This window comes from Nicotiana sylvestris, chromosome 6 (genome assembly GCF_000393655.2).
Source record: "Nicotiana sylvestris chromosome 6, ASM39365v2, whole genome shotgun sequence".
Lineage (NCBI taxonomy): Eukaryota > Viridiplantae > Streptophyta > Magnoliopsida > Solanales > Solanaceae > Nicotiana > Nicotiana sylvestris.
Window position 1 is genome coordinate 116,269,108 of NC_091062.1, and position 26,962 is coordinate 116,296,069.

Sequence of the window (26,962 nt, forward strand, 5' to 3'; positions counted from 1 at the left end):
CTTTACCCATTATTCTTTCCTCTTGTTTGACTAACGTGCAGGTAAACTCTCCACTTTGGCGGTGCTACAAAAGAGAAAGAAGGTTATTGGGTGGACATTGGTGGATATTCGGAGGATAAGATCCGCATTTTTCATGCATAAGATCAACTTGGATGAGGGAGCCAAACCATCTATTGAACATCAAAGGAGACTTAATGAGGTTATGCAAGAAGTTGTCAAAAAGGAGATTATCAAGTGGTTGGATGTCAGGGTTGTCTACCCCATCTCCGATAGTTCATGGACTTTTCCAATTTAATGTATCTCAAAGAAGGGGGAATAACAGTGGTCACCAATGACTAGAAAGAGTTAATTCTTACAAGAACAGTGATCGGTTGGAGAGCGTGTAATAACTATTGGAAGCTCAACAAAGTCACAAGGAAGGATCACTTTCCGCCTCCTACAAGAACAGTGACCGGTTGGAGAGGTGCCATGGTTCACAGATCTAGAAAATTTCTTTGTGAGTGGTATCATCCCAGATGAGTTCCTTTCAAACCAAAGAAAAAAGCTCAAACAGGATTGTCAGGACTATTATTGGGATGAACCGTACCTTTTCCAGATTTGTACGGATGGGGTGATTAGAACATGCGTACTGGAAGAAGAGCAATGTGAAATTCTTAGGGCTTGTCATTCTTCGCCATATGGTGGTCATCATGGTGGAGCGAGAACGATAACCAAAGTGCTTAGTTGTGGTTTCTATTGGCCCACTCTTTACAAGGATGCAAGTGAGTTGGTGAAAAGATGTGATGAATATCAAAGGACTAGTGGAATCTCAATGAAAAATGAAATTTCTCTTCATTTTGGAGATTGATATTTTTGATGTGTGGGGTATTGACTTCATAGGTCTTTTGTGAGTTCTTGTAGAAATACCTACATCATGGTCGGGGTGGATTATGTGTCCAAATGGGTTGAGGCTGTTGTTTTACCCAACAATGAGGTGAGAAGTATGGTGGCATTCTTGAAGAAGAATATTTTCACAAGGTTTGGCACACTACGGGCTATTATAAGCGATGGGGTTCACATTTTTGCAACAAGGCGTTCAACACTTTACTTAGCAAGTATGGTGTTGCTCATAAATTCATGACTCCCTATCATCCACAAGCTAGTGGTCAAGTGAAAGTCTCCAACCGAGAGATAAAGAGTATTTTGCCAAAAATAGTAAATGCTAATCGGACGGATTGGTCCAAGAAGCTTGATGATGCATTATGGGCTTATCGGACGTCTTACAGAACACTTATCAGAATGTTGCCATATTGGTTGGCGTTCAGAAAAACTTGTCATCTTTCGGTGAACCTTGAGCACAAGGCCATGTGTGCTCTAAAGAAGTTGAATCTTGATTTGGATGTAGCCGCTAACTTGAGGGTTGTACATTTGAATGAATTGGATGAATTTTGTACCATGCTTATGCAAGTTCATCCTTGTATAAAATAAAGATGAAATATATTCATGAAAAATATATTTGGAACAAAGAGTTCAAGGTGGGAGATCTTTTATTGTTGTCCGACTTAAGGTTGAGGATGTTTCCCGGGAAATTAAAGTCTAAATGGAGTGTCCTTTTGAAATTGTGGGTGTGACACCTTTTGGTGCATTGGACTTGAAGAACAAAACAATGAAGTATTCCGAGTCAATGGTCACCGGGTGAAGCATTATTTGGGTAAAGTTGGAGATAGCTAGATCGTGGCGGTCATTCATTTCAATTGATGGTATTCTGTGTCGTGCCATGATGTTACATCAGGCGCTTCTTAGGTGGCAACCCATGTTTCTTCTCCTTTTTCTTTTGTAGTTAGGTGTTATTTTTGTGCTAACTTGATTTGAAGTGTGATACAGCGTTGAGTGTGCCTTACAGGAATTGTGGACAAAAATCTGGCTAAGTGTTGCAGGGATTGTGGACCGTAGTTGATTTGTGCAGACCACGCATTTATGGTTGCTGCAGCAAAAGTGCAATGTGGGCGCACAATTATCTTGCGGACCGTACAAATGAAAGGTGAAAAATGTCAACTCTCTGGTTTAGTCTGTCAGAGAAAAGGTCGATGCGCGACCGCAAAAGGAAATCTGCAGCCGCACAAAAAATTGTGCGGACCACAGACGAGATGCGAGTTAAGGTCACTAGGTAACAGAGTGCAGACAACAAATGAAATTGTGCATCCGCACTCGCTCCTCCTTCCCTTAGAAAACCAAGTAGTATAAATAGAGGAATAGGGGAAACTAGTACGTTTTTTTCCCTCTCTGAGCACAAACACAGTAATCTCTTGAAATTTCTTGGTGAATCTATCTATCCATACACACAAAATTTTTGATTATTCACTCATAACACTCAATCATCTAGTATGCTTCAGTTTCTTGTTAATTATTTTTCTTTTAATATGTAGATTTTTAGGCCGTTTGTCATTAGAATTCAACTAGGTATCCATGTGGGGGTGAATCTGTACTGGGTTAAACAATACATGCTCTATGGGGATTGGGTTAACATATTTTTATGCTTCTATGATATTGCCATGTCAAATTGTGCACAAAATTGCAAAACCTAGAAAGAAATACTCCCTCCGTTTCATATTAAATGAGGTACTTTCCTTTTTAGTCTGTTCCAAAATAAATGACACATTTCTAAATTTGGAAATAATTCAACTTTAAACTCTTTCATTTTACCCATTTACCCTTACTGAGAAGCTTTTATAGCCATACAAATGTCATAGCCCCACAAACCTTTTACCCCTTAAGCTTTTGAGACCACAAGTTTCAAAAGTCTTCTTCTTTTTTCTTAAACTCCGTGCCGAGTCAAACTACCTCATTTAATATGAAACGGAGGGAGTAACTGAAATGTTCGTAATTTTTTTGAATTCTGTGACTGCACCTGAATTTGTGCGGTGCGCAGATTGTGATTTTTGGGCATTATTAGTGAAGAAGGGATCTGTGGCCGTAAGATAAATGTGCGAACCACAGAATTCATATTGCAGCCGCAGAACAACCCTTTTAGTGTCAACAGAGAGTCCACACTTTGTGACTTAAATGTGCGGATCGTAGAAATCATGTTCTAGCCGCAGAAATTGTACGAACCGCACTTCACTTTTTTAGCCACATAACAAAATTCTGCGGTCCACAAGTCTTCATCTGCGGTTGCAAGAGAATTATGCGGACCGCAGATCCTTATCCTGCAAGCATGCTTTAACCTTGAACCTCACTGTGTTTTCTGGTGTATACTTGCATATCTCCTATGTATGTCTGAACATTGAATTGCAACTAACCATCGCCTTTGCTTAATACATACAATGGTTCGATCTAGAGGCAAAGGCGACACTTTTAAAGGGATGGGTGAATCTTCTCAAGGTCGAGGCAAGAGTACCTTACCCCTTGGACAGCAAAAGACAATTACAAAGAAAGCTACAGCAGGCAGAGGGAGAGGTGCATATCTCTCCAATACGAGCTCAAATGTCCCATCTAGGGAAGCATTAGAGGGCAACTCAACCTCTATACAAAATCAGTCGGCTGTACAGTCAAGGCCGCAAGGGAGATACCAACTCAGGGACGAGTCATCCTCATCTCATAGCACTTTCGAGGGATTAAAAAAGTGCTAGTTAGGATTCTGAGCCATCGACTACACCTATCCCTAAGGCACAGGATACACCAGTTCAGGATATCCCCGATGATGGCATAAGGGTAGATGCTATAGTTGTCGGTCTTAAAAGATCGAAGAACAAAGAGTTTTCGGTGGCCAGTGAGGTCGCTAACTCTTGAGCGATAATTTTAGTTGAAAGATTTGGAGAGGTACAACCTAGTAGTATTGAGACAATTCAGGGAACGCAAGGGGTGGATGTGGTTCACTCAAAGTGAGTGGACGCTAAAGAGTACCTAGTCCGTGAATTCTATGCCAATGTGGCTCACATCAAAAAAGGGAAAAAAGTGACCAAAGTACGTAACCTAAAATTGAGATTTGATCAACATACACTCAACACGTACTTAGGCTTCGAAGATGTTGAGCCAAAGGAATATTTGGAGAAGTATAAAATGGGAGATGCAGCCCGGCCTTGGTTAGCAGAGATTCTAGCCGCACCAGGGCCACCACCACTATAGATTGTTTCTAGGGTTCCTATATACCAGAGCACTCTGAGTTTCGAGCCGAAAAGGGTGGCAAGCCTTTGTCTGCAGCAGACTGGACCCGAGCCAGAATCAGACCTACCTTCCAATTCCTCGGACAGTTCTAGTTGCTTCTATTACAGCCGGGGTACCCTATCAATGTGGGCGCTATGATGTCGGCCAACATCTCAATGATTGCTCGGCAAGATGACTCGTCCTACCCGTATCCCAACACAATTATAGAATATCTTATGGATGCGAGGGTAGAGCTGAGGGATTATGATACAAAGGTGCGACCGAAGAAGCCTTTTTCTTGGTGCTCACTGATGGATGTTAACAACCCGAAGAGAAAAGGACAGCCTTCTACCATCACATGCCAGTCTGATGAGCCAGCTGTGGTAGTTGCGGAGGCAGTTGATGTTCCATCCACTTCGGCCGAGCCTTTCTCTAATGTCGTAGCTATGCCTCCACCATAATCTTCAATCGCTACTGCAGTTCCTGCCACAGCTTTCACCTCGGCTTTGAAGCCAGTTCCTATGGCTACTGTCCCACTTTCTGCGTTGCGAGTCTCCTAGACATTGGCGAGCCTCAACAACTAGATGCAAAAAAACCACTACAAAGCTATCTGACTTATCCAGTACTATTGTATCACAGTCTTTTGTTCAGACACCTCAGTTTTCCCCGACCGTGGAAGATACATTAAAGAAACTCCTAGAAAACTAAAACAATATTATGGCAACATTGGTACAACACGAGTCAATTATCAAGGAGCTGGGAAAAGAAGTAAAGAAGATGAGAAAATTCCAGGCTAGCAAGAAGTCAGTGGACAAGCTCTGAAGAGAAGTGAAAAGAATTGATACAGCGGGAGATCTCCCCTTTGACATGCTGATTGACGCACACCATTCAGGCCCATATCCTATAGCACCATCTGCACCGATGGCACCAGCTGGCTAGTCTGAGGAGCCAGACCTTGTTGCCGACACTACTGAGGCAGTGCGCGAGATGTTCACCAACCCAGCCACTCCCATAATTGAGGATGATGAGATTCAATTGGATGATCTTGAGGGCGGTGACATTGCTGGGGACACAGAGATGTCCAAGGAGCCATATGGAGTTTTTTTCACTCTTTCCCCTCTTTTACTCTTATCTTGTTAAGCATTGTCCCGGGTGCTTATCTTTATTTTGGGGAGGGGGTGGAGTTTATTGGTTATATTTGATACATTCTGAGACATTTGTCCTGTAATAACTTGATATTATTTTCTCTTTTCTTATTATGTATGTATTTTCTCTCTTTCTCTCATTATGTATATTCATTCTATCTTTAGTAATTTTTTCTTATTAGTTTCTCTATTTTTGTTTCTTTATTGTTCTTGGTTTGATTTAGTAGATTCTTTGGTTGATTGAATAACTTCTTTTTATGTTTTGGTAGATAATAAGTCTTTGGTTTTTTTAATGTCACGGTTCTTTCCAAAGGTAGTTGTTGTATGAACCGGGTGACTCGTCCCAACGATAGATAGCGTGACAACCTTCTTAAGGGAATGAATCCATTTTTGTGTTTAAGTAATAATAGTAGTAGTAATGAATAAAAAGACCTAATTAAGTCATGCTCGAAGAGTCAACTATGCTTCAATTGGTACCAATACACTTAACTACATGTTTATAGTTAGAGACAAGATTTTTGAAAGAAATAACTCTAGTTAGTGACTTTGTGACTCTTGTGTTGACTTTGGCAATCATCAAGTGGTTTAATTTGACCATATTGATCCTTAAACTTGAATGTGGTCGTTGCGGGCCCTCGACTCTTCCCTCTTTAACAATCCAGTTGGGTGAGAGGTGAGATAAATTGTAGCTGGTCCAAGTATCCGTGCGAAAGGTCTAGAACTTGCCCGGAATGTGTTTCAAGGCGAAATCCTAAGTGTTTCTTGGTTTGAGAAGTGATTGTAGGCTCTCCTTGGGCCATTTGAGTTTTCTATTGCCAACTAACGTCATTATCCCTAGTCAATCCCTTTGAGCCTCTAGCCTTTCTCATTTGGTAACCATATTACTAGCCTTTACCAGTTTTGTCGTGACCCTCTCTTGGCACCCGAGCTTTCCTTAACACTCTCGTGAAACAAATGGCTTAAAATGTAACTTTGGGGTTGAGACGAGAAAAAAAATGATCTCTATGAGAAGAGAAGGCAAGAAAAGAAAAAAGAACAAAAAAATAATACAAAAAGTGAATAAGTGGAATGGATAAAGGGATTTAAAAAAAGGTAATAATACCAAACTTGGAGAAATCAATAAAAAGGAGAAAAGGAATGAAATGATGAAGAAAGAGCGATGTTAAGTCTCTCTAGTCCCCAATGAAAAGAAAGTGCCTCTAAGAATTGGCAAGGTTTTAGCCGAGAAATGAAAGATGGAATGCTTAAGGAAAGGTGTAACCAATTACCCATACGGTATCCTACCATAAACAAAAATCCTTAATTATATCCCGAAAGAAGTCCTACTTGATTTCAAACCGAGTGAGCTTACATTAGTGGCGCTCTATATGAGGGGCAAGCTTATGGTACTTGAAGCCGTACTTGTGGCATTCTCTTGAGAGAGATGAGTGAACCTTTCATAGAACATTGGATTGAGTGCTAAATTTCTTACGTGAGCTTGGGAAATGAAAAGTAGAGGAGGAAGTTTGGAGTCCACTATGACCTAATATGATAGAGCAAGAGTCCTTGATGAGTAAAGTTAATTCTTGAAGCTTAAATGTCACATTAGAACTATATGTGCATGAATGATTTACTCGTCGCCTTGTTGATAATACATGAGTAGTGTGGGTAATTATTGGTCCTAACTGATGTATGGAAGGCTCACCTTTGACTCACTGAAATGACCCTTAACGTTTGGAAGTGGGAACTAGTTTATTTGCTTGAGGACAAGCAAAGACTTAAGTTTGGGGAGTTGATAATTAGTAATTTTAACTACTTATTAGAACCTTTTAGCTTTTGTTTTAGTATGAAAGTATTGAATTGTGTTCCCAAAATAAATGAAATTGTGCAAATTATAGGAATGATGGAAGTTTGTTCTCCCGAGATAAAATCCGACTCAAAAAGGAGAGTTTCGAAGCACAAGGCAATAAAGGGCGCAGAAGCACAAATGTGTGGTCCGCAGAAGATATCGCGGACCATAGAATTCCATCTATGACCGCAAACCAAGAAGGAAAATCTAGCAGAACGTTCAGCAATGTGCGTACCGCAAATGAATTGCACGGCCACTGAACTGGGCTAAGAGTCAAAGATCAAAGAGTATGCAAAAAAAACCAAGTCTAGGAGCCTTTGTGAATTGCAGACCGTACAAGAGTTGTGCGGCCACAGAAGATTGCATCGCAGCCGCAATCCAGCAATGTGCAGCCACAAAAGATTGCCTTGCGGCCGCAATCTAGCAATGTGCGGCCACAAAACTCCACTTCCTGCCAGCTGAAGAAATATGTGGACCGCACATGTAATTGTGCAGCCGCAGAACCTCCCGAGGGGTATTTTTGTCCGAGATTTTCAGCCTTGTATAAATAGATGAGTTTCACAAAATTAGGTTAAGTTTGAACATCTGAAGTTGCTGTAGCCGTTTTTCTATACTACTTTAGGAAGTTTTACATTACTTTTATGTATTTACATTTGATTTCATCATTTATATCTTTCATTATGAGTTTAATTAGCTTTTCTTCTTTATTTTTTTGAATCCCATTATGATTAGCTAGACTTTTACTAGGGTTGTGACTCAACCCTAGTGTGTAAAACTTATGAATATCTAATTTAGTGCTTGTTTATGATTGAGTGTTGATTATTTAGCTTAGTTCATGCTTCAATTTTAGAATTAATGGTTGCAAACATTGATTCATGCCTATTTGACTTAGTCTCTACTTGAGAAAGAGGGACCTAGTCTAAGATAACTTAGCTAATAAGGAATTAGGTCAATTGAGAGATTGATTAACCCAATTAAAGGGTTCAACATATAGATAGTACTAACCCGATTTGAGCTCTTATCAACTATTTTGGTTGATACTCATTTGGTCTTGAGAAAGCCAGATTGGGCAAAATCACTCTCTGAAGGAGAGGTGTTGAGTGGATAATGTAGAGTTTTGAGCTATAATACACTCCAATCAACAAAACAAGCATTAACGTCTTTATCCCATTAGGCAAACACCTTGTTGGGCCCCATTTTCTTGCGAAAGCGGGCTTCAACGTGTGACAACTCTTCTAAGGAAGAGATTAAAAGAGAAGAGTCGTCATCTAACGATTTTTAAGGTATGTTAGGGTACCTATTTGCAAATAACTCTAATTTAACTAGTCCACATCAACAAATATTGGGTAAGGGCTCAAATTACCTAGAATAAAAGGTGTTAGGCATTATTCGAGGTCCACAACTGTGGGTCCCAACCGAAATTTATGCTATATGGGATTATTGGATTACTAATCTAAAGTTAGACTAGTTTTTTATTACTACGCGATGAAATATGCAAACAATTAGAGATGAAAAAAATAATTACTTAAACAGTCAAGTGCATAAAGAAAGAATTAATAGTCTAAAGGAACTAATTAATTATATAAAGGGAACCTAAAATTTTAAGCTAATGGATCAACTCCCGTGCAAAGTCTGTTAAGACTTTTATAGCCAAAAGTGCAATGGCTATTCCGGCAAATTGTGTATCATGTCCGCTACCCTCATTACTATTTTTAAATTGTTAACCTAAGAGCGCCACTAATTAATTCTAAATCGCATCTTAATTCAAAATTACCCGTCCTTTGTATAGTCCAGGAGGCTTTGGACACTATTCTAAAGGGATGGTTCTAGACTTTAAAAAAATCTTAAGTTTTTATTTCCATTCTTATTAGCGTCACATAAAAGGGGCACATTGGGACTTAAACAAGTAGCACATAAGACAAGTAAGGGCTCATGTTAACCTCCAAATTAATTAAGTTAACTAAAGTGATGAAGTGGCTTCTTAAATATGCAAGATACTTGAATTAATATCCAGATATACAATACACCAAGTTTAATAATCTAAATAGCTATATGCATAAGAAATAAAAGAAATGGGTAAAACTTTTACCAAGAATCAATTAGAGTAAAAATAATAGTTATCGAATATATAGTATACTCACAAAATTAAAATAAAAGCGAAATATTAGCCTACTGGATAATAGCCTATCATTGTAACAAAAACAAACAAAAACTAATGAAGAGATTAAACATAGAACTCCTTAAGTGTTTGGAAAATGAAATAACTAATAAAAGGATGATAAATATGATAATAAAAGAAAGTTTTTTCTTTAGTTTAAAGCTAAAAATAGACCCATGATAAAATATGAATTATTTTAAAGAAGCCGACGTACTACTCAAATGCCAATTATGGCAGTTTCATATAAAAGAAAATAAACAGCGGGTGTCACACCTCCTTTTTTACCCCAAAGGGTATATGAGAGTTTTTTCAATTAAAGTGACATTATTAGATATGGGATTATTTAATATCAAAGTCACCACTTGGGATAATTTATGGTATCCCAAGTCACCGGTTTATTTTTAAATCCCAAACCGAGAAAATTTCGACTTTATTTTGAAAGTCTGCGAACCAGAAATTCAAAGTAAGGAATTCTGTTAACCCGGGAGAAGGTGTTAGGCATTCCCGGGTTCCATGGTTCTAGCAAGGTCGCTTAGCAACTTATACTTGGCTTAAATTATTTAACTACTCATTTTTAGGACCTATGTGCATTTATATTTTTACCGCTTTTAATCACTTGATTATTCATAACGAAAGAATTGAGTTACGCGTACGTATACTCTTTTCCTTTGGCGCGTCAAAAACCATGTCACGCGAACGTGTCCACAATTAAATAACGCTTTGTTTATTTATTAAGAAATGTTTGGTTGAAGTTGTGCGAACGCATCCCTCGGGTTACTTTTAGAATTAAATTCGCAATTATGTTATGCGAACGTATACATAATCACAATACTAATCGAAATCGGGCCTAAAGCAAACTACGATTATTTAGGGCTATTCTAATACTAAGTTAATATTCATATGAGGGCCATAGATTATTTAATGGAAATATGGAACACCTCAACTCTTTCCTACAAGGGTTAAACCTTGACTTAATTTTATGAGGGCCATGAGTTAAGGGATTTTATTTGGCATGGCACATCTCACTTATATTAACAAAGGGAATTGCGTTTTTATTTTAACAAGACTAAGGACACTAATTGAAATCCCAACTAAGAAATCTTTAATCTTGAAAAAAAGGGTAGGCTGGGCTTAGAATTAATTCTCTTGGAGAGGTTGGGCCAATGATGGCCCATTAGTCGTTTAGCTAAGGGGATCTGCTGCCTTGAGCTTATTTTAGGGCTGGTATCTGTCCTTAAGAGGAAGGACTCAGAAATAGTTTTGTTGAGTCCAGAGATAAAACAGTCCATATTGGGCTTATATATAGGCAGGCCTATTTTTGCAATTAGGCCTATCCACCTCTAAAATTAATAGCACTTGCATATTTACAACAACCAAATTTCAGTCTGTTTCTGAGTAAATAGGTATTCAACACACAATCCTAATTTTAAAATTTAACCACATGAGTTGCGAGATAAGAGAAGCATACACTTAAACCATGATCTATAAAGAAAAAGGAACGCATGGACTTGAGCTCAGGACCCAGGCCCAATGGCCTAAGTCCAAATTGATCAAATTTATTTGGCCTCAAATTCAGCCCCACTTTAAACGAAAACAACTCTATTGGGCTCACAACTTAGCCCATTGTGCCACTACACTTATGAGAACATTATGGTAGTCTTACCAATAGTTTAAAACAAAATTAAAGCTTCACTTATTACAACTTTTCACATCAGAATACAGGTTTCTTAAGAAAATCAGAATTATTACATAGTAATCCTATTAAGTACATTAAATACTAATCTAACCAACTAAACTATTACAAACCCCATATAACCAATGAACACTACCTCTCTTGGACATTGTTTATCCATAAAAGTTGTGCCTCTCATAGGAACAACATTGAATTGCAGCAGGCTCGGACAGTAGAATTCTGGATTTTGTAACCTTTGGACATGCTGATTTGGTCAACTAGTGACCAAATCTGCAGGTGTTGGCTCAAGGCTTGCAAACAAATCCTAAATAACTTCATACTACTTATAACGGGAAAAGAGAAGAAGAGATGACTTGCTACAGAATCACTCTTGAACCATACAACTTTTAGGAAAACATTCAATCAATGCAAAACAAAGTGATCCATGGGTTTAACCATATTTAAAGGTTAAACTCATTGAACCAACAAAGGCCTCAACCCTATACTGCAAGGATGAACCAAGGGAAAAGGGGAAAGAAGTTCAATCTATGATTCTAACCATATGAGGGTTGGACTCAATGAATAAACCAAGTTTAAATTATGGGGGTCTAATAGGCTACTTGACCAATGTAACAAAAAAAAAAAGAAATAAGTATAAGCTGAAATGAAAAAAACCAACAAAGCTAGAATCCTACAAGGGCACAAATACTCATGATACGGACCAAAGAGAAAAAAAACATTTATTTAAGACAGAAAATTTCAGCATGATTGCAACTTTAAGCAAGGAACCTACAGATATCTAAACACTGGCAAAGCAAAGATCAATTTGTATTCATTTTGAAACTCCATTTACAAAGCACTTAATCATGGAAGAAACATGTATACCTTGAAACAACACTTGAAAACAGCAACTAAAATGAAAGAAAAAAATGCTGGAAAACTTCAAAGGGCACAACAAAGCAGCAACAAAACAACACAGCTACAACAGCCCCCAAATAAGTCAAAATTTCAAACCCAAAACCAACCAACTGAACCCAGAAATTTCAACTAATAGACCAAGAAAGCTCTCTATTTCAAACCATATTTTTAACTTGTAAAGAATCAGAAAATGAGAGGTTTTGAAGTTTTTTCAAGATTTTTTGGTATCTGAGTTTTTCATAAAGAAAATAGAGCTTTTTTGTGCTGAGAATAAGGCTGAATGTGTGTATCTTTCAGAATGAGAGGACCTACCTATATATAGGCTGCCTAGGGCGAATATATTTTGGGTATATTCCTTATCCTATGGAATAAATAATATTGTCCTTTTTTACAGCCTTTGATACAGCTGTCCTATATTTCAGCATCTTTTTTATAACAGCTAGGACAACTGTACATTTCTGATTTTTAGCCTAAGTGTAAACCCATTTTTACCCTTTAGGTTACTGCTTAATTCATCTTTATCCTAAACTTTTCAGGTTCAAATGAGTCCTTAAAGTTCCCACTGATTCTCAAATCAGGACAAACAAAACAAACTTAGACAAGATCAGAAATCCAAATCAAAAGACCTAAGGGAGTCAAGTGACTGCCATCTAGAACCAAAAACTAAATCAATCCATAAGAAGAAATGTTCACTTAATTAAACCTAAACTAGATTTAGAATGATTAATTCCTTAAACACAAGCAGAATTACAAAGATAGGCTAAAGAAACTCTAAACAAATTTGAACCTAACATGAAACCTAATTAATTCAACTCATGGGATTCAGGCATGATTTCATCAATCTACTGGACAGGAACACATAAGCACCAAACAGAAACATGGAGAAGAAGAGGAGCAATTGGGCAGTTTATACATCTAACATTAACCCTAATTATTCTAAATCTAATGCAACCAAAATTAAACTACAATATTCAACATGCTTCAATCAGTCAAGAGCAAGTACTAAGCAGTCGTGAAATAAGAAGAAAAAAAAAGAGAAAAAATAAATAAAAATCTAAAATTAAACCTACACATGCGACTAAAGAAAGACAATTAACAAAAGATAAAATAAACACAAAAAGGAAATTACCTAAGTTTGATCCAAACTAGACCACTGTGAACTCGACCAAACCTCGTCAAGGTAGAAATGAACTTGAAACCAACATTAATCAACTGTTCTTAACGAGAACAGTCGACTAATGGACGTTTTGGGCTCATATGACCAACGATTGACCGGAAAATCAAAAAAGGGGAAAAAGTTAGGGTTCAAAGAATCTGAAATTTAAGATTCGAGGAGTTTGGCCAGAATTTTTGAGAAATCAACGGCAAGACAGTGGTGAGTGGAGGTTGAGGACTGTGGGGTGTGATTTTGGGTGGATTTGGGGAAATTGGGGTTTTGAACCTAAATTTCGATTCAAGATTCGAGAACCTGGGCAGTGATTCGAAGGAAAAGGGTTAGGGATCTGTAAAGAGGAGATGAAGGAGAGTTTGGGGTGTTAATTTGGGGAGCTTTGGACCACCAGAACTGCCGTGAGGCGATTTCCGGTGGGTGGTTTGCGGTGGAGGCAGTGAGAGAACGAAGGGCGTCTAGGGTTTAGAGTTTAGGATGAGAGACAGGGTGAATGAGAGATGGGTCTATGGGGGGGTCTATCCCGTTCGGACACTTATATATCAAGTGGGTGGTCAGTTCCCATCCATTCGATTAAACAAAATCAACAGATGAGATCTAAGGGATAGGGAAACGGTGTCATTTGGTGCAAGGAAGGGCTGGATCGGGTATACAAGATTTGGGCTTGAGTTTGGTTGAATTGGGGACGGATTTGGGCCGGATTTAGTTGTAAAATTGACCCAATTTCAAAAACAAACCCCTATTTTTCAATTCTTTCTTTTCTTTCTTTCTTTTTTTTTTAATTAAAAATCCTAAAATTCAAAATCCTAAATTATCTAAAAATGTGAAATTAAACTAATTAACTAATTATAAAATTATAAACATTACTTAATTCTAAATTAAAAGAGAAAATCAATAAAGTAGAAATTAAAAGACAAAAATGTAAAAATGAGCTATATTTGTGATTTTCAAATTTTTATAAAACAAATAATCGTTGATTAATTCTAAAAATGTAAAAATAAAGCATAAATGCAATGCATGATATTTGTTGGCATTTTTCATGGTTTAATAAAATTAAACATGCACAAAAATGCAAACAATTAAATAAAAATTCTACAAAAATTCCTAAAATGACAAATAATTAACAAAAAACTATTTTCTTGAGATTTTATAGGAGTATTTCGTATAGGGCAAAAATCACACTCTCACAGCGAGTCTTCTTTATCATCTTTAACGGGAAAGACTAATGTTTATAATAACCAAATAAAAAAGCATATCCGGAGGACGTAAGTAGAGAAGAGGCGTATGATACCACAGTATAAGGAACAGAGCAAGAGACTCTATGAAAGCAAACTAAATCATAGATACGAAAGTTTCCCTACAAAGGGGCTGGCTTCAACAACCTATAAGGGACGGCTTGCCAAGCTACACAAACAGTTAATTTGTTTATAGTCGCAAAAGTTTTCCTACAAAGGGGCTGGCTTCAACAACCCATAAAGGGACAGTTTGCCAAGCTATACAACTCAGAAAATTTTTGTACTATAACCAATGTTAGTTGTTTATAACTCAGAAAACTTTCGTACTATAATAAGCCAACTTTGAAAGAGTATTCTTACTCTATTTTCATACATGGACCGGCCTTTCCATCCATTCGAAAGAAAGAACAAGAGGAAAATTTAGAAAGCACTCATATGTAATATATCACAAAAGATTTACAAAGGTTACAAGATGATCCTACAACTACTACAAGGCCTCCTTTTTATAGGACTAGGAGGTTATTACAGGACAAACTTTCATGATAAATAAACCTATCTTACATGACAAACTTATCTATAAGAGGGTCCCTCTTGGCATGTGAAGGACTTTAGACAAAACAACTAAACAATACCTGAAAACATGTGAAAGGGGTGAAATATACATGGTGTAGCATTTGAAAGTATGAGGGAGCGTGTGACTCCATGTGAAAGTATTGTGTTGCATGTGACGAAGCATGTGGAGGCATGTGGAAGCATGTGAAAACAAGTGGAAGTGGGGCCCGGATAGTATGGAAAGATGTGGGAATTTGTCTTGGCATGGGTAGGATATTTTTGAGGGTTTTTTGGTAGGTAATGTAGGATTATGGTGGGATTAGCAAGGATTTAGATAATTATCCTTCATTGATTCTAGGGTTGTCTTCTAGGCATCTTTTCAAAGACCTTGTGTAGTAATGCCTGGAATTTGACGGTCCTTCTCCGCTGTGTTCTTTCTCCTTTGGATTGAGAGAGGTAATCCGCAACTTTAATCTAGAAATGCCGTGAGTAATCTTTTCTCGGATGACTTCGTATGGGGTTTGATATTCTTTTGCTACTTCACGGACTCTTTCCCAGTGAGGATGAGTGTTGGTATAATTCCAGCTTGCCCAATCTTTTGGCCATATCTCTCTCGGGATGCACCTATTTTGCTGGAAAAGGATTCTTTGTGCCTCGCTATATCCTTCCTCCATTGATAAAATAGACACGGGAAATTTCCACCAGAATGATGTCTCTGCTTGCGCCTGGACTTTTCTATTAATGATCTTCACTGGCCTATGGAACATGAATATCTTTGCTGCGTAGGAATCGCTAAAACATTTCATCCAATATCTTCTAGGCTTGAACCATAGTAAAAATACTTTAAGAGCTAGTGCAATGTTATCAAAATCCTTGAAGACGTTGTATTTGAATTCCATGAAAATATAATACTGATGGCATAGGTACCAGAAAAACCATAATAGTTCTTGTGGAAAATTCTTAGCTTGAGCTATGAATATATGGCAGAACAGATATTCTGGATTGACCCCATATGGCTTGAGAATGGATCCTCCATGTTGCCGGAAAACTTGGAGCTCATAATACGTTCTTCTTTCCATAATAATTAACGGATCAAAGGGATCCATGAGGTTGAACAACTCCGGTGGATGGTCTGTTAGATTTGATGAACTTATTCCTGGTATACTTGAAAGCATGAAGATGTGGCTAATTAGCTTTTGCTTTGACTTCAGTTTTGCTGGGGAAAATCTTTTTGAGAATTCTTCCGGTCGAGACAGAAAATCTGCGAGAATATTATCTTTTCCTTTCAGGTGCTTGACTTGAAACTTGTATGGAGAGAACCATTGAGCCCACCTGAGAATCTGAGGATTGGGAATAATTTTTGAATTTATCTGGATCATCTTTGGGAAGGCCTTCATATCCATCTCTATTAGAAAATTCTGTATGGATAAGGAAGAAATTGAATTTCTTGATTCCATTCTTTACTGCAAGAATTTCCTTGAAATTGGAGTGATAATGTTGCTCGACATCTTTGAACTTTCCACTGGCGTATCCGCATATTTTCCTCTGGCCATCTTTTTCTTCAAATAGAACAGCACTCCAATATTCATGGCTGGCATCAGTTTGCAGTATCTTCTTTCCATCTGAAGGGATGTAGAGAGACTTGACATTTTTAGATATCTCTTTTATTTTTCTGAGTGCTTCATCCTGTTTCTCTCCCCATGATGGAGCATTTTTCTTGAGCATTTATGTGAGCGGTGAAATGTATGTAGAGATATTTGGGATGAAATCTCTTATATAATTTATTATCCCCAAGAACTATTGGATTTGCTTTATTGTGAAGTTGGTATCCGGAAATTTGAGTAATTCCTGACATATATGTGGTCCTGGACTGTATTCACCTTGGACAAAATGCATTCCGAGAAAATCGATCTCCTTTTGAGCAAGAACCATCTTTTTGTAGAAAGCATGATCTCGTACTGTGTTACCAATGCCTCAAATTGACGAAGCAAGTTGATATGTTCCTCCAATGTATCACTAAATAACAGGATGTCATCTATATAAACTAAAGAGGTATGGAGGATGGGTTGGAATATTTTTATCATGGCTTTTTGGAACAAGGAGGGTGTAGTTTTCAACCCAAAGGGCATGACTTTCCATTGGAAGTGATGATCGGGGATGCAAAATCCCGTTATGGATCTTTCTTCAGGGTGGATTCCCAATTGCCAAAATCCGGATTTTAAATCAAACTTGGAAAAATATTTGGCCATGGCTAAGTGGGAGAAAAGGGTGAGTTTATTTGGGATAGGAAACTTATCATCTTGGAGGAAATGGATAAGTGGCTGGTAGTTGATGACTAACCTGAGTTTTCCTCTTGTCTGTTCACCTCTTTTGTTGACATAAAATGCTTTGCATGCCCATTGTGAATCTGATGGCTCTATCAGATCAAATTCCAAAAGTTCTTCACATTCTTTCTTTGCAAGCTGAAGATGGTCTGGATTCATCCCTGAATGGCTGGCTTTTGTTGGATTGATATTTTCATTCTTCTTGAAAGGGAGCTTGATAAAAAACTCTTCATTTTTCCATAACAGGTGTTTCCCTTTCTCCATGAAATCCTTGTGGGATTCAGCACATGAATGTTCAATGAGATTTTGCTCAATCTCTTTGATTTTTTCATCGTCGGTGATTTGGAATAGCCTTGGAATCTCAGAATAAGGTCTGAATTGCTTTTTAAAAGCTATCCCGTTAGGCTTGATCTAGAGTTGATCTCTAAGTTGTCTGTAAATGTCGAACACAATAATTAGATCCTTTCCTGGTACATCAGATCCTAGCAGCTTGGTTCTGTACTTCAATCTTAGAAAGAACTCAATTGTGACCGGGTGCTTTGTAACAACAGTTGTGGTCAAGATTGCATTTGATGCAGTGTTGAAATCCTTAAAATATGGCACTCATTGATCTTCAGGGAGAACAGCAGGATTTATGAGTGAAGAAGCAGCTCCGGTGTCGATGAAAGCAATAACTCGAGTTGGTTTATCCCATTTGGATGAATAAACTTTGAGTTCTACTTGAGGAACGGCTGCGAGAGCGTTGATCTCCTCTCGGGCTTCGATCGTTAGTTCTGAAATTTGGTATTGATCATTGCCTTGATCTTCAAAGATATCAAGAGAGAATAAAATTTCTTCATTAGGTTCATCATCCACAGAGAATATGGATGTATGCTAGTGTAATTTTCAATCTCTTCAAGGAGTTTGACAGATCTTCTTGATTGGGGACAATTTTTGCAAAATGTCCAATCTTATGGCAAATAAAGCATTTGTTCTTCTTGTGAAAATTTCCTGGCCTTCTGCGTCTGAAATATTTTGTGCCTCTCTTGGACCTTGATTTCCCGTCTGGAATTCTTGGCCATCTGAACCTCCTGAATTCTCTCCTTCGCCTGGATGTGTGGCAGGAACATCCTGATACGGTGATTAGATCAGATTTACGGCATGCTTTGTCAAGCGCTGGATTGTGCTGGATAATTTGTTTTAGGGCTGAGCGCTTTGTACAAATGTCATCCAATGCGACGAAAATAGCTTGCCTGATGTAGCCAATTTGTAGGATTGTTATATACTGAAACTTTTCTTCAATGATGGTCATGGTTCGGGTTGCCAATAACTTTGGAAGGGAAAAGACAAATGCTTGCTTCAGATTGATGTCTCCTCCGATTTCAAAGTATATCTTCGCCATTTTTTGGAAATGTCAATGTCATTTCTGTCGAATGACACACACTTCATCTTGAAGAGTTGTCTTCGCATTTTCTCCTGTCTTTGGCCAGTATCTCCGCAGAAAACTTCATGTAGGATTCTGATGTTGAAGGCAAAATCTTGGGAAGTAAGAAAAGTATTTTTGTCTTGAATTCCAAGTGAGTTCCACCAATCTCTGAGGATTCCTGAGAACCGTGAGGTTAGTTCTGACAGGATGATATACTTTTCTCGTTCCACCAAATTTTTGGTCACCATCCAAGTATAGAAGTCTTGGATCCTTTGAGGCCATCTTGAAACCTTGATGTCATCTAAGGTGAAAGTGTGGAAACCAGTTCCAATGGGTTTTGACGCCATGGACTCATATCTTTTTTCTGGAATTGGTTCATTTGTCATGCCTTCTTGTTCCTCATCTACTTCAGATACTTCTGGGTCTCTTGGCTGGTTTACAAATATTGGGGGATTGTCGTCTTCGGAAGAGTTTGTTGTGGATTCATTGCTTGATTGAGAGCTATCTTCCATTGTTTCATCGTCTGATGAATTTAGAGATTCTGACCATGGAGTATCTTCTTCTGATATGTATCTTGGCTGGGAGACATAGAGGTATGGAGCCTTCTGGTCAGAAATCATCAGATTTTCGGGGTTGGACCCTTTTGAACTTTCTCCTTGATCTCGCCTTTTCTTGGTTTGTTTCTGTGCTGCAAGGGCATCTTTCCTTTCCCAAACCATTTTTGCGATATCAAAATCATGTTCTTCTTTTAAGGGTTGGGTGAAAGAGATTAGATTGTGTGAGGTAGATGGAAAAGAAGAAAATGTGTAGTCTAATTTAGGTGGGGAATATGCTTGTGGAGACATAGGGAAGAAGGTAGGTTTTGAGGAGAAAACTGGGGTTTTTTGTGGCTCAAAGTGGTCATTTCTCAGAAGTTGAATTTGTTCTTTGATGAAAATCGTCTCCTTTTGTTGTTGTTGGAAGAACTGGAAAAGTGAAGTTCCTGGCGGACAAATTTCATATTGTAAATTTGTCAATCTTAGTTCCAAGGCTGTGATTAGTCCGGCATGGTGAGACGATGTCTGCTCCATCTTTTTCTCAATTGTTTCCACTTTGCTTATCATTTTATTTTGTGTATGGGCCACATTCTTTATGGTTTTGCCTATGTTGTTCAATACCTTGTTTTGGCAGATGGAGTTTTCTGATTGTCAGTTCATTGTTGCTTCGATGTCACTTGTTGGGGGGGTTTTCTCCAGTAGGTAGCACTATGTTTTTCTTAGGAATATTTGGAGCATGGCTTATACCCTCTTTTTCAAAAGGTTGAAGTGAAGGAAAATCTTAGGTATGACTGGAGCTTGAAGAACTTAGCATGAATATTTGTGGTTGTGTGGGATTTATGGTTTTTTGAGTTGGTGAAGTTTCAGGTTCAGGTGGCTTTTTGGATTCTGGGGTATGAACTGATTGTGATTTGGGTTGGGGTGTGATTTCACTATCCTCCCAGCTTGGAGTGAATTTTCCTGGTAATTTTAGTCATTCTTGGGGTTTGTAACTGACAAGAAATTAATATTTACCTGGACGGCTTAATGAGCCAATTGAAGGATCGTTATTTTCATATTTGACTCGAAATTGTTTTTCAGTGGTTTTTCCCTTTTTCTTTGATTTTGGTTTGGTTTTGTTGAGGCCGAACCTTTCCCAATAACGCTGGTGTTGTTCATCATATTCTCCAATTGGATCTTCCAAACAGTCTTGACAGTCGCAATCAAGATCCCAAGGGCAGTGTCCCGTAAAGGGGCATTTGAACCACCAAGTCATTTTTCCTTCTTTGTCAAAATTTTGACACCAGTCATGTTCTTCCATGATGCTTTGTATATTCCAAAAGAACTCTCCATTAGGTTCAGGGTATGTATCTGTTGTATCTTTGGGTTGAATCATTTGGTAAGAGAAGATGGTTTTATTTGATTTTTTGAGATGGGAATGGTCAAAGCTTATGCAAACGATTTTATCATTTCTTTTGGTAAAAGTTGGTTCACCAGATTGTAGAGATTCCACCGGTTCTCTTAACTATTCATAATTTGTGATCCAGGAATCAGGAAGAATTTTGACAAGTTCATCTCTGGAAATTTGTCTGGGTATTTGGGTGCACATGGTGTTTCCTTTGGTAGCATCAATATTTAGGAGTAACGCATTTTCTCCTCCAGGAAGGCAAAGATCCATGGCATGATTTTGGACTCGCCATGCCCTTTGGTGATGAAGAGTGGCTTGGATGGAATCTTTGGCTTGAGGGGCTCTTTGGATTTGAACTTGGATTTTTAGAGCTTCGGTTAAGTATGGATCATAAAGGGACATGTTGAAATTTGGAAAGATGGTTATGAAGACAGTCCCAGCATTCAGGGTAACTTCTGCAGTGCCCAAATTTGCATGTTGGTACTCCAAGTATCTTGTATCTAGAAGAGAAAGTCGAGCTACAACAGGTTGACCTTTTCTTCCGTGATATGTTAAAGCGATTCGGATAGCACCAAAATGGATATAGGTAAAACCATGATCTCTCCATTGTCTGGAAAAATCATCTGGGATTTGAAGAGTGATAAATTGTTCCTCTCAAGTGGCAAGAATAGGATCTTAGTCAAGTTTTGAGGCAGCAACATATTCTTTGACTCCTTTTGGTTTGTGTTGGACTAAGGAACGAATTTGGGTCCAGGGTGCAAATGATTTTTTGGCGAAAGCTGAGTAGGGGTTTATGAGGGGTAGTTCAGTGGAGGATACTTTTGTTCATCGGGCAGGATTACTTCATAGAGGTAATCATATTTTTTGGACAAGGTTTTATATAGAGTAGGAGACATATTCATTTTTGCAAGGGAAGAGGATGATGGAAATGAGTCAGACATATTTAGTAAATTGTTCCTCCCTCCAAAAGGATGGGTTGGCTCTGATACCACAATTAAGGAACAGAGCAAGAGACTCTATGAAAGCAAACTAAATCATAGATACGAAAGTTTCCCTACAAAGGGGCTGGCTTCAACAACCCTCATTCACTATTATATAGAGTTTACTACAAGCTACAAGAATAAAATATAACATGAGCCTAAGGACTACTAAACAAAATCCATGTCTCTCTGGAAGACTCCTCTTAGGAACTTCCCAACTTTCCAGATCCAAAACTCAGCCCAAACTAGAGTTTGAGACCCTGTCAAGTTAACTCACACAAATACGAATATACATGCCAATAGGGAAGAAATAAGCGACCAGGCCATTATTCAATTCTTGAATAAACTTATAACTTCTCATATACTTGATTTGATTATTGCTATTTCCTAAAAGCATGATACACGTTAGAGCATGATATCTAATATTCAATTCAGGCCATTCGTCAATCAGCCATATAAGAGCACATTAAAGACATACATCTAGATAGTTTTTGCCACAGATAGATTGTCGGTCTCATTTACCATTGAATGCGAAAGGCAGAATCTCTAGTATTTAACTATTTATTATATAATCTATAGACCATCTAGATATTCAAAACAAGCAAAAGAAATAAGCGTGACATATATCAAGTTGGGGAGAACACTTTAAAAATAGTAAGGTTAGTCCTAGAGCATGATGTATAGATGACCAAGCCATAAGGTTCTGCTATTTTTTTTAAACCAAACAAAGAAGGAAGGCACATATGGAGATTCAAGTGACGTACCCCGTCATTTAAAGTTGGCATGCAGTCAGGGGCGGACCTACGTGGAAGGTAAAGGGGTCATCGGCACCCGTTAAGCTCGGGAAAAAACCTATATTTATATGTATAAGTAGGTTGTATACCTTGAGGAACAGTTATATATTTTATTAGGCACCCTCAATCTCAAATGTCCGTTTAGCGCACTGGTCACATCCGCAGCTTGTTGTTTCTCTTACCGTGGATGACTGGGGTTCGATTCTCAGCTCCAACAGTTAGTTTGATTTTAGTTTAAGGATTTATACGCCCAGATTTCTTTTTTAGATTTTTTCCATTAGTTTCTGGTCCTTTTTTTTAATTTTTTTCTTTAGTTTCCGCCCAAAAAACCCTTTCCTATGATTAAACATCTCCCTCAAAAATTCTCAAACTCTTCTCTATGTTAAAAATTGAACCTTAGAACTTATCATAATCATCAAAGTCTTAAGGGAGTTGCACGACGTCAAACTTTGTAGCTAATAATTTGCATGAGTCATGACTATGACAAAAATAATAGTGTCCCCGCCACCTCGAAGTTCTGGGTCCGCTTCCGCATGCAAAGAGCACATCAGTAATAGAATATGAAATCCGGAATTCCAAGCTTGGACAACAGTAAGTGAACCAAATATTCTCCACATTATGCGCAAGAAACTCGAACAGTAGCAACAAGAAACAACAGAAACCTCAAAATCACCAGAACCTCAAGAGTGTTCAGTAGTATTTATGTCGAACAAACATAAAGTGCCAAACTTTGTTTTGCTCACAGCAATAAAGAAAAAGATAATATAATGCTATATTAGCAGCGAGTGAAAAGCCTCCCGTTTAGCTAAAGAACTACTAGTATTTATACTTGTAGAAGGTTAGTACTCGGGTAAAATTAACAGAGCAAAATTTAAGGCTGCAAGTTAGGAAAGAATTGATTTTAATAGAATCAATTAGATGTTAATCTGATTCAGTATAAGTGTAAGAGAAAATCTGCAAAGTTAAGTTGTTACATAACTAGACATGAAAGGAAAGCTTTTGAAAAGAAGAAATATACAAGATCGAGATTTTCAAAAATCAAATTGATGGAAGGGGAGCCAACTCAGTAAAAGAAAAGAGAAGTTCCAAAAATACTTACCCACTTTGTGATACTTTTTTTGAACCTGGACTGATTCTTCAATGAAATTCGTACCCAAACCTTCCGCCAAAATTCGTTCTTTAAAGGAAGAAAATAATTTCTGATTTTGAGTGATTAAGGAAGAGATCATGCTATGACACTTAGTGATAAAATGGTAAAATAATTTTAAAAAAATAAAATAAAAAAGAGAAGGAAATAAAGAGACTAATTAAAGTCATAAAATAGAGAAATGAAGGAAAGGAAAAACTGGGTATTGTGGCGAGGAAGATAACGAGGACGAAGATGGGGAATTGGTCTGGTTTTGGATTAATTTAGAGAAAGAATTTTTGTTTGGAAAAGACTGTGAATGGCCAAATGGGTTATTGGGCTTAGTTTAATCTACTAGTAAAAGGAGTAGTAGATGAGTTTAATTAAGTAAAAATTGCATGGGGTAGCCACTTTAAAGTGGTATTTACTTTTTATCCAGTATTTTTAATGCTGAGCAAAAGTAGTCACTAGTCTATTAAAATTAATATAAAAAGACGGTGTTACCCTTTCTTCTAGCCATTATTCTTTAGGCTTATGACCTCTCAGTACAATCTGTTTAGCTGTCTGGTGCTCATTTATCTTAGGTTTCTATACGAGTTTTGAAGTTCTGATGTTCGTTAGTTCATCTTTAATCACAAAAATTCCATCTTATGGTGGAAGTTTGAATAGGCGATCCTTTAAAATATTTTCTTGTCATTCTTGTTGTTGCTTGGCCTTTGGTCACAAGAAATTTATTGTTCTTTTATTTTGGTGGAGGGTATTCTTATCATGCGAGTTTCACTTTGTTGCTTCATTTTGGAGTTCTTAACATATGATCTTTGTACGCCGCATGGTGTCACTAGATTTGATGATTGACCTTTATGATTTGCTAGACTGTGCCAGATATGTATAGCCAAGAGAGTAGGAATCCTTTGTGTATGTGTATTTGTTGGAAAGAAAAAGGTGAGTGTGAAGAAGAAAGAGTGGGAGCTGCAAGTTGTCTGAAAAAAATGGAGGAGGGTCGTCAAAGTAGGGAGGTTATCGGAATAGTTAAGGACATGTAGTCCTTAACTTAGACTTACAAGCTTATAAATTAACGACAACTAGTCCTGAACTTATAGTAACAAGCTCATAAGTTAAGGACACTTGGTCCTGAACTTAGAGTTACAAGTTCAAAAGTTAAGGACACTTGGTCCTGAACTTAGACTAACAAGCTCAAAAGTTAAGTACAATAGGTCCTGAACTTACAGTTACAAGTTCAAAAAGTTATGGACAATAGATTCTGATGTCCTGAATTTAGAGTTACAAGTTCAAAAATTAAGGACATGTAGTCCTGAACTTAGAGTTACAAGTTCAAAAGTTAAGGACACTTGGTCCTGAACTTTATGAGCAGAAGGGTATTTTCGTCCGGATAGGTAAAATTTATTAAAGCAGTGGCTAAAGACTAAAGACATTTTAAACAGTGGCTTAAAAGTAAATACATGTGTTATTAGTGGCTAATCGTGCTTTTCCTCTTTAATTTACAGAAAATTGGGATACCCAATGAGAAAGCTATGGGCTACTATTTTAGTCAAATGGCCATAACTGATAAGTTATAATTAAACAAATATATAAAGAGAGAAATTATAAAAATAAGTACTATTACTTTATATAAATACTTGGACAGGTTAAAATAAATTGCAATATTGTATGTTTCAGAAAATTATTAATTTAATGAATACAATATGTGACAAATATTTATAATAAAAGTAAAAAAATATAAACTTATAATACTTGAATTAAGATAAAAACATCATAACTATCATTATGACCTTTTAAAGTAAAATAGCAGCTTAGCAGGATAAATTCGGGTATAGAAGAACAAAATTGGGTGTCAAGACACATTGGTTATGGTCACACCTAGGCCTTTTATCTATTTGAAAAAAAAAAACTTAAAATTATTATCTCTAGTATATTTTCTTTATCTTGCAATCATTAGATTAACCGTAGAAGCAGAAAATAAAATTGTATTTGTGGAAGTGCAATCTAGATAACTCATTTGCTTATTTCAAATATATACCAACACCCCTCATAACTCATAGTGGATTCGACCTCGACTTCTAGCTGGGTATTTATTATTGCATACGACCGTTTCACATCTCTATTGAGGTGTGTTGTGGAGGTGTCACTAGGCAAGCCGACATAAAATAAATAAATAACCAATTTTAACAGTTAAAAACACAATAGTGATATACAACGAGAAATAGAAATTCAGTTTAACACAATACTGATATAAATCACAAGATAATATCTACTCCCAGAAATCCGGAATCAAGAGTACACGAGCAACTAGAAGTATACAAGCAAAATCTGAAATAAATACAACTGTTTCGAAAGAAATGAACAGCAAAAATGGAAAGGAAGAGGACTTCAAGGTCTACAGACGCCAGCAGATCTACCTCGAGTCTCTGTATGCAATGATCTGAGCTGACACACCTCACGCACTGCTGAAACCAATACCAGTATCTGCACAAAAAGTGCAGAAGTGTAATATGAGTACAACCGACCCAATATACTCTACAAGTGTCGAGCCTAACCTCTACGAGGTAATGGCGAGACTATGGCAAGACACCTACGTAAATAAACATGTACAAGTATATATAAAATATTAATAATAACATAACATGATAACATACAAACTGGGAGAGGAAATGCAAAAAGGGGGAAATATAATAACTACGACAGGTATGAAATCACGAAATAACCAATTAAATCATCAAAACCGGCAAAATCAGTCAAACCAATGATATGAAAATAGCACGGCATCACCTTTCGTGCTTTTACTCTCGTTCTCACCATGCAATATATGAATATAAGGGCACGGTATCACTCTACGTGCTTTTACTATCGTCCTCACTATGTAATAATAATAATAATATGAATGAAATGGCACGACATCATCCTTCGTGCTTTTACTCTCTTCCTCGCTACGTAATAATGATAATGTAAATGAAATGGCATGGCATCACCCTTCATGTTTTTACTCTCTTCCTCACCATGTAATAGTAATAATATAAATGCAATGACACGACATCATCCTTCGTGCTTTTACTCTCTTCCTCACCATATAGTAATGATAACATGAATTCGAGTAATAACTAATGCGGAGAATAAATTTAACTTCAAATATGGTGCCATGATACAAAAATTCAACTTCTAAAATTATTCTATAACTTTTACATAAGAAATAATTACGAAACGAATAATCAAAGAAGTAATAATCTAACCTAAGCATGGATATCATAATTAATAAAGCAATAAAATACAAAAAAACAAGTTCCACCTGCATGCTTTAACCCGATAACAACGTATAAGTATTCGTCACCTCATATATACGTTGTTCCCACACATGAAATACGTAGCAAATAGACTAACAAGTCCTAATCCCTCATGTCAAGGTTTACCACGATACTTACCTCACTCCACAACCAAATCAAGAATCAACCACGACCTTTCCTCTAGAATTAACCTCTAAACCAACAAAATCTAACCAACTATAGTTCAAATAATTAAAAATAAGCTTTAAAAACTACCGATGCGTGAAAATGATTCAATCTTAATACTTTTGGAAAAAGTCAACTCCGGGCCCACTTG

The 26,962-nt window shown here is 37.3% G+C and overlaps 1 protein-coding gene across 1 annotated transcript; it reads right to left on the reverse strand.

Annotated features, from left to right (window-relative positions):
- Positions 1-16,070: 16,070 nt before the first annotated feature.
- LOC138871157 (uncharacterized) lies at positions 16,071-17,386 on the reverse strand. Its single transcript, XM_070149017.1, has 3 exons — positions 17,139-17,386; positions 16,679-16,814; positions 16,071-16,514 (listed from the first exon to the last, which is right to left on the reverse strand). Exons 1-3 carry the CDS (start codon positions 17,384-17,386, stop codon positions 16,071-16,073), a joined length of 828 nt encoding a protein of 275 aa, XP_070005118.1.
- Between the last annotated feature and the right edge of the window lie 9,576 nt (positions 17,387-26,962).